The 9238-nt window shown below is 43.5% G+C and overlaps 1 protein-coding gene across 4 annotated transcripts in view; it reads right to left on the bottom strand.

The window, feature by feature from the left end:
- Positions 1 to 843: 843 nt before the first annotated feature.
- LOC121535315 (phosphatase and actin regulator 1) overlaps positions 844 to 9238 on the bottom strand; it is a 109091-nt gene continuing 100696 nt past the window's right edge. For all 4 annotated transcript variants that reach the window (XM_041842261.2, XM_041842262.2, XM_041842258.2 and 1 more), the window contains exons 10-12: positions 8558 to 8698; positions 5067 to 5143; positions 844 to 3190 (exon numbers count right to left, since the gene is read on the bottom strand). In XM_041842261.2, coding sequence (XP_041698195.1) covers positions 3175 to 3190; positions 5067 to 5143; positions 8558 to 8698 — 234 coding nt within the window. In that variant the 3' untranslated portion in view covers positions 844 to 3174. The remainder of the gene's footprint in view (positions 3191 to 5066; positions 5144 to 8557; positions 8699 to 9238) is intronic.

The raw sequence follows: 9238 nt of genomic DNA, 5'->3' as shown, positions 1-9238 counted from the left end.
GAATCACTGAAATAAATTGACACCAGTGAAGCATGATTGCTGGAAAAAATCCTTTTAATAAGATTTTTTGGACATAAACAAATCAGTCTACCCGTTACATGCATGGTCTACCTGTACAAAGTAAATATTTGACAGAGGGTAGGCCATTGGAGAATCCTGTCTTTCTGTACATAGATTTTACTATACATTACTGTACTGGTGTAAAGCTGGCAACAAGGGACCTTGAAGTACACTTAAGACTTATTTCTGAGATGTTTAAACAAGTTAGTGAACACTTGCATGTCGTGAAAGTATTAAAAAAGACAGCACTGCCAATGTCGTGGCCTGGGCCATTATAACCATATGATTGTTATATAATTACATCTGGGATGCACTTTGAGCTTATTCTGTATAATGAAAAGTGCTTTACAAATGTAATAAATTGTCAAAATTGACCTTTTAGTTGGATGAAAATATTTTGAAGAGCTTGAAAGTTATTGGATCTATGAAACCCCAAAACACCAACAAGTGGTACATCCATCAGACTACTTGGGATGAGAGAGTGAGCTTCCCTAAACCCATAGTGATTAATAGGAGCTCTGTGGGATAACCTCTTCAATGATAGACTGATGAGGTTGTGGTCAACATAAAGATAAAAAAGCATAACTGACACACACACACACACACACACACACACACACACACACACGCTTTGAGATAAAAGGAAAGCCAAAGTAGTAAGGCAGTATTTTACTCTAAATCACATTAGCTACAATTCCTGGGCAGCCATAAAGACCCAATAGCTGATGGCAATATTGCCATGGTTTGAGAAAACATGTCTTATAAATGATAGTGAACAGAATGCAAAATACATAATGACGTTTAATAGAGAGAGACATGGCAGTCATTGACATTGTAAATGGAAAGGAATCCATATTTCCAAAATAAATGGCAAATATCACTTTCAAATTAATTAATTGTCACCAAGTACATGTCACAGAAAACAGTTTATGGCTGAATTCATATTCGTCGATTCCAACATGACGCCATCCTCATGCTATGCGGTTAAGTGGTTTTTCAATAGACAAACGGAGAGCAGCCTCCTCAAGGTGTTGATCAAAGCTTTAGGATTCTCCACTATGCCCAAAACGGTTTGAGGCAAACATGATGACGTGTGTGGCATGATGCTGGAATCAAAAAGGAAACTGGTTCGAGCAGAAAACATGGCCCCATCATCTCTTGAAGGCTCTACTGATTTAAGGTGCTCCAATTAAATTAGGAAAATCAAACTGGGACATTGGGAAAGAGAATAACCTGTGTAATAAAGTAAGCAATATGTGGAGAATAAATGCTCCAAACTAACATTTTATATAATGACCCATGTTTACCTGATAACCAAACATATGTGCAATACCTTCTATGTTCCAGAATGTTTTCGTAAATTTCATTGGGGCCTCAACTACAAAGACGTAAAAAATGACAGAGCATGTCTTTTTGTTGGTGCATCTTCCTATGCAGGTACATGAATACAGTAGGTGGCCAATCAGGCCCTTCACCATATCTAATCTACGTCTTATGACAAGCAAACTTTTTCATATTGCAACTATAAGAGTAATGCGTACCATTTAAAAACAACTCAGACAGTGGCCAATAGGAATCCAATTCCGATATTCCCATTGGGGCCTTTCCTAAAATATCAACAAAAAAATGAAATGAAGGAGAGGACCATTTACAAGCAAAGTAAAAAAGTTTTCATACAGTTTGCCAAGAGGCAGAAAGACTATTGCTCGTTCTTAAATATACAGAAAATACAGAAGAAAACAAAAACACAGAGTGCAGTGCAGTCACATCAGCAGAGTTCATTAAACATAAGACTGCAAAACGAGAAAAGCGTCATTCTCAACAATAAAAAACAAAGTATCCCTGGATGGTGAGCCACACGTTACATCCTAAATGGCACCCTATTCCCTATTCAGTGCACTACTTTTGAACAGGGCCCATATGTCTCTGGTCAAAAGTAGTGTACTATATAGGAAATAGGATGCGATTTGGGACGTATTATAGCTCTTCTCTGAAGGAGTCTATATTCAAACATCAGAGACCTGTGACACCCCTAAAGCCACGTAACCCACAGTTTAAAATAAAAAAGTGGCACTTAAAAAAAAATAAAAATTATATAAAAAGCTGTTCAACCTTAACACATACAGTCAGTGCATTATCTGCCAGCTACATTTTTCATTAAGGTTACCCTTTCATCCTTTCAGGATCCCAACATGAAATGGACAGTATTGAAGCATGATTCTATTTAAAATGTTACTTCATATCTCTGTATAAACACAATGTATATTTGGAGAGAGTGTAAACAAAACACTGTCTGCACTCTCAAATTCACAGTTAGCAATAGATATCAACATTGTCGGTACAGTGGGAACTGAACTGACCACCATGGGGAGAAGTAGAGGTGGGAGTACATGGTAATGACAGGGTGAACCCCAGAGGGCACTATGACCTAAGGAGAGGGCAGAGGGAAAATATTGCACATAATTCTGGAGTGTTGTATGGACTGGATCCCTCACTTATTTTTCTATTTAACCACTCAAACACTTGTAGATGAATCCACACACAGCACTAGGTTAATCTTAACAGACCAAGGATAACATTCTCCAAGTGGTTGATGTCCATCTCTCCCAATGTCCATGGGTAAAAATGTCCTTTCTGATTAAGAGTGAGGATGTGGAGGCTCCTTCCACCAATAGTGACAAGCCAATCACATCCAATGATGAGACCGTGACAAGGGTGGGGCATAGGTACCTGGTAACCATGACAGCCAGTCCATGGAGTAGAAATGGCAGGTGTCCAATCCCAACCAGCCCATCATCATCATCCCCAAAGCACTGAGCGCCTTCCTGAGAGCTCAGCACTAGGGTGTGGGACGAACTAGTCAGTTACATAGAGAAAGGGCTGAGAAAATTGAGGTGGGAGTTGGGGGGGCTACTAAATCAGGTGTCCAACTACTGTTTGTCTCTGGAGGGGAAGGTACCGACCGACTGAGTAGCAGGGTATTGACAAGGCATTTCAGATCAGAAGAAGACATGACCTTATTGTAGAAACGGGCACCATTTACTGTCCAGCACTTATGGTTCTCAGTGAAGGAAAACAGCCAGTCTGTCTTGCGTTCCTATAGACAGTGATGGTCTACGGTCTGTGAAACCTGAGGGAGAAAAGAGCAGAAAATACTGTCATTTGTACGAATTCCAAAGGTCACATATTGCAATTCCCTTATTATAGGTTACTGGAAAAGGTATGCCGTATACATACAGTACATTCGGAAAGCATTCAGACCCCTTGATTTTTCCCAAATGTTGTTACGTTACAGCCTTATTCTAAAATGGATGAAATAGTTTTTTCCTCTCAAATCTACACACAATAATGACAAACAAAAACATATTTTTAGACATTTTTGCAAATGTATAAAAAATAAAAAAACGGAAATAACACATTTACATAAGTATTCAGACCCTTTACTCAGTACTTTGTTGAAGCACCTATGGCAGCGATAACAGCCTTGAGTCTTCTTGGGTATGATGCTACAAGCTTGGCACACCTGTATTTGGAGAGTTCCTCCAATTCTTCTCTGCAGATCCTCTCAAGCTCTGTCAGGTTGGATGGGGAGCGTCGCTGCACAGTTATTTTCAGGTCTCTCCAGAGATGTTCGATCAGGTTCAATTCCGGGCTCTGGCTGGCCCACTCGGGGACATTCAGAGACTTGTCCCGAAGCCACTCCTGCATTTTCTTGGCTGTGTGCTTAGGGTCGTTGTCCTGTTGGAAGGTGAACCTTCCCCCCAGTCTGAGGTCCTGAGCAGGTTTTCATCAAGGATCTCTCTGTACTTTGCTCTGTTCATCTTTCCCTTGATCCTGACTAGTCTCCCGGTCCCCGCCGCTGAAAAACATCCCTACAGCATGATGCTGCCACCACGCTTCACCGTAGGGATGATGCCAGGTGTCCTCCAGATGTGACGCTCAATCTTGGTTTCATCTGACTAGAGAATCTTGTTTTTCATGGACTGAGAGTCTTTAGGTGCCTTTTGGCAAACTCCAAGCGGGCTGTCATGTGCCTTTTACTGAGGAGTGGCTTCCGTCTGGCCACTACCATAAAGGCCTGATTGGTGGCCGGGCAGCCAGATCTACATTTTAGTCATTTAGCAGACGCGCTTATCCAGAGCGACTTACAGTTAGTGAGTGCATACATATATATATATATATATATATATATATATATTACACATATACACACACACACACACACACACACACACACATATATATATATATATATATATTTTTTTTTCATACTGGCTCCCCGTGGGAATAGAACCCACAACCCTGGCGTTGCAAGCGCCATGCTCTACCAACTGAGCTACACGGGGCCTAGGAAGAGTCTTGGTGGTTCCAAACTTCTTCCATTTAAGAATGATGGAGGCCACTGTTCTTGGGGACCTTCAATGCTGCAGACATTTTCTGGTACTCTTCCCCAGATCTGTGCCTCGACACAATCCTGTCTCAGAGCTCTACGGACAATTCTTTCAACCTCATGGCTTGGTTTTTGCTCTGACATGCACTGTCAACTGTGGGACCTTATATAGACAGGTGTGTGCCTTTCCAAATCATGTCCAATCAATTGAATTTACCACAGGTGGATTCCAATCAAGTTGTAGAAACATCTCAAGGATGATCAATGGAAACAGGATGCACCTGAGCTCAACTTCGAGTCTCATAGCAAAGGGTCTGAATACTTGGTATGTTTTATTTTATAAATTTGCAAAAAATTCTAAAAACCAGTTTATGCTTTGTCATTATGGGGTATTGTGTGTAGATTGATAAGGGGGGGAAATGATTTAATCCATCTTAGAATAAGGCTGTAACGTAACAAAATGTGGAAAAAGTCAAGGGGTCTGAATACTTTCTGAATGCACTGTTCATATCAAGTATTTAAAGGTTTGTAAAGCCATTGCTTTTCACCATGACAGTCGGGGATGTGTTCATGCATACAAATACATACCATTAAACATGCTAATGCACGTCTTTACCTGGTTAAATGGCGACTTGACTCGTGCACTTCCATCTCATGGCTCTTGAAATCATTGAGTTCCTTCCGTATGGCTGCCTGTGAAGGACAAACAGGTTGCGAGGGGAACAAAGGGTTAGTGCCCAGACAAATAGAAAGTCACTCAGGTCTTGCTCAGACTCCTTTTAGATGCTTCATGCATCATGTACTCTCCTCTTCAGGTCAAGAGTGAATAAACTAAATTCTCTCCATTAAAAACACACTTCTCCCTTGGTCGCCATCTTTTCCATCCTCTCCCTCCCGCTGGTTTGAGGGAGCAACAATAAAGAACCTTCAATAATCTCCACCCTGCTGCCTTGTACTCAAGGTAGCACCTTAGTTTGTGCACCATGTTGATCAGTATCGCAACATTCACAAGGGTTGTGTGCTTAGAAAAACATGACATTTTAGCCTGTACAAAATAATGAAAAGAATCCTCTAGTACATTCCCCTTCTTTGCACCATTTGGGATAACAGCACCGGAAGCAACCTTTTGTGGTGGTTGTATTGTGTGGTTTCTTAGATCAAAATCGGGTACAAGCACATCTGATTAGATGTAATGCATCCTTAAAATGATCACAACCCAGAAGATGACTCAAACTTCTTCCAGGAACAATATGTGGTGGCTCAGTCAAGTCTTTAGTTCTGACACAGGCCGGTGACGTCACAGACAAGTCTAATTAAAGCAGGAAGCACCAGTGACAATAAAAAAAAAGTGGTCAGATGAAGCAGATGCTAAGCTACATGACTGTTTTGCTAGCACAGACTGGAATATGTTCCGGGATTCTTCCGATGGCATTGAGGAGTACACCACATCAGTCACTGGCTTCATCAATAAGTGCATTGATGACGTCGTCCCCACAGTGACTGTACGTACATACCCCAACCAGAAGCCATGGATTACAGGCAACATCCGCACTGAGCTAAAAGGTAGAGCTGCCGCTTTCAAGGAGCGGGACTCTAACCCGGAAGCTTGTAAGAAATCCTGCTATGCCCTCCGACGATCCATCAAACAGGCAAAGCATCGATACAGGACTAAAATTGAATCGTACTACACCGGCTCCGACGCTCGTCGGATGAGGCAGGGCTTGAAAACTATTACAGACTACAAAGGGAAGCACAGTTGCGAGCTGCCCAGTGACACAAGCCTACCAGACAAGCTAAATTACTTCTATGCTCGGCAAGTAACACTGAAACATGCATGAGAGCATCAGCTGTTCTGGACGACTGTGATCACGTTCTCCATAGCCGATGTGAGCAAGATCTTTAAACAGGTCAACATTCACAAGGCCGCAGGGCCAGACGGATTACCAGGACATGTACTCCGAGCACGCGCTGACCAACTGGCAAGTGTCTTCACTGACATTTTCAACCTCTCCCTGTCTGAGTCTGTAATACCAACATGTTTCAAGCAGACCACCATAGTCCCTGTGCCCAAGAACACTAAGGTAACCTGCCTAAATGACTACCGACCCGTTGCACTCACTTCTGTAGCCATGAAGTTCTTTGAAAGGCTGGTCATGGCTCACAACACCATTATCCCAGAAACCCTAGACCCACTCCAATTTGCATACCGCCCCAACAGATCCACAGATGATGCAATCTCTATTGCGCTCCACACTGCCCTTTCACACCTGGACAAAAATAAACACCTATGTGAGAATGCTATTCATTGACTACAGCTCAGCGTTCAACACAATATTGCCCTCAAAGCTCATCACTAGGCTAACACCTCCCTCTGCAACTGGATCCTGGACTTCCTGACGGGCCGCCCCCAGGTGGTAAGGGTAGGTAACAACACATCCGCCATGCTGATCTTCAACACGGGGGCCACTCAGGGGTGCGTGCTCAGTCCCCTCCTGTACTCCCTGTTCACTCATGACTGCAAGGCCAGGCACGACTCCAACACCATCATTAAGTTTTCTGATGACACAACATTGATAGGCCTGATCACCGACAACGACGAGACAGCCTATAGGGAGGAGGTCAGAGACCTGGCCGTGTGGTGCCAGGACAACAACTTCTCCCTCAACGTGATCAAGACAAAAGGAGATGATTGTGCACTACAGGAAAAATAAGAGGACCGAGCACGCCCCCATTCTCATCGACGGGGCTGTAGTGGAGCAGGTTGAGAGCTTCATGTTCCTTGGTGTCCACATCACCAACAAACTAACATGGTCAAAGCACACCACGAAAGGTCGTGAAGAGGGCACGACAAAACCTATTCGCTAAGGAGACTGAAAAGATTTGGCATGGGTCCTCAGATCCTCAAAAGGTTCTACAGCTGCACCATCGAGAGCATCCTGACTGGTTGCATCACTGCCTGGTATGGCAACTGCTCTGCCTCCGACTGCAAGGCACTACAGAGGGTAGTGCGTACGGCCCAGTACATCACTGGGGCCAAGCTTCCTGTCATCCAGGACCTCTATACCAGGAGGTGTCAGAGGAAGGCCCTAAAAATTGTCAAAGACTCCAGCCACCCTAGTCATATACTGTTCTCTCGGCTACCGCACGGCAAGCGGTACTGGAGCACCAAGTCTAGGTCGAAGAGGCTTCTAATCAGCTTCTACCCCCAAGCCATAAGACTCCTGAACATTTAATCAAATGGCTACCCAGACTGTCCCCTCATTATTATTTTACGTAATGAGGAACGTTGTGTAACAGAAGGCAGAGTTAACTAGTTGCCATGTTTTTGCACCTGAACGGTCCTCAGGTGTTGACCCCGTATGCTCGGATCCCACTGCTGCCTCCAACATCACAAGGATGACAGAAAGGAGAGAATGGAGAGCGGCTCGCTCTTCTAAGAAATACACAGTTCATTAAAAGTCAGAACCACGTTCCGACGGCCGGGAGGATCGCTCGGGGGTGTTTACTCTCGGAGCGGTAAACAAAGGGGGGGGGAAACATCTAAACAGCAGCCTGGAAGTGCTGTGAGGAGAGGAGAGGAAATGTCCTGGCATTAAACTCCCGCATTATGCTTCTGAGCTCTGAACTGAACGGTGGAGATCGATTGATCCAGGGCAGTCTTCAGAGAGGGGCTGCTACCACGGCTGCCAATGTTGTTGTTGTTACTGCTATAACAGCACAGGGGAAGTACAACACTACAGACCGATAGGCTTTCGACCTTTGATTTGGGCAGGGGAAAATCTTAAATGATAATAGATATGAAGGAATAGATTATGGGTAGATCCGCATTGTGAGGGTCAAGTCGCTCATGTACTCCCCAGGGCTGTGTCTATGTACAATAGGATTTTCTCTGCAGCATAAACCGACTTCAAAGAAGCTAATACCATACCTCATACCAGTATACACAACCTCATAAAGGCAATTTGATGCTAAATGACACCGCTTGACAAAGTACTAAATAAATATGGCTCAAAGGTGATACATGTAGCATTTCCACAAGGAAATAGAAATGATCACTAAAATGCTACATGTAGCTCCTTTTACCCACCCATCCCCACCACTACTTGCCTTGTCGGCTGCCGTGAGGCGGGTCCAGGGTTTGTCTGCCCGTCGGTCGTGTTCCGGGGCGTCGGACACCTCTACGTAGTCACTGAAGCGGATCAGGATCTTAGCCTGTCTCAGCTCCTCCACCGTAGGCCTCTGGCTCAGCTGGAACAAGAGAGAGGAACATAGTGTTGTGATGAGTATGGACCATAGACATATAAATAATCCACGTATGGTATTGACAGAGCAAAGGCCGTAACATTATCTTTACACTGGAAAATACAGCATTATCAACCGTTACACAGGAAGTTTATCAGGCCTGAAAGCTAGTATGCTGAAGGTCCCTCCAACTGCTATATGAAGCAGCTATACTGTACTCCACATGATAGATTAGCATGTTGGGGTGAGTACAGATTGTACAAAGCAAAGACCACTATATCAACCTTTATCCAGGAGGAGACTTATCAGGCCTGAAGGCTAATCCACTGGAGGCAACCTAAACATCTATACAGCTTGGTTTCTGAAGCCATTCAATTACACTGCAAATTATTGATCCAACTTATTCATTTGTTTATTTGTTACATGCCATTGCACCAGATTTAGCTAGATAGCACATTTTCATCTATAGTCCCTGGGCAGAAAATAAACCAACATCAATACAATAAACATTAAAAATAAACTAGTGATTTTGGTTTGACTTTTATA

This window comes from Coregonus clupeaformis, chromosome 21 (assembly GCF_020615455.1).
Source record: "Coregonus clupeaformis isolate EN_2021a chromosome 21, ASM2061545v1, whole genome shotgun sequence".
In the NCBI taxonomy this organism is placed as follows: domain Eukaryota; kingdom Metazoa; phylum Chordata; class Actinopteri; order Salmoniformes; family Salmonidae; genus Coregonus; species Coregonus clupeaformis.
Note: the sequence above shows the minus strand (reverse complement) of the source record. Positions and strands in the feature narration are given on the sequence as shown.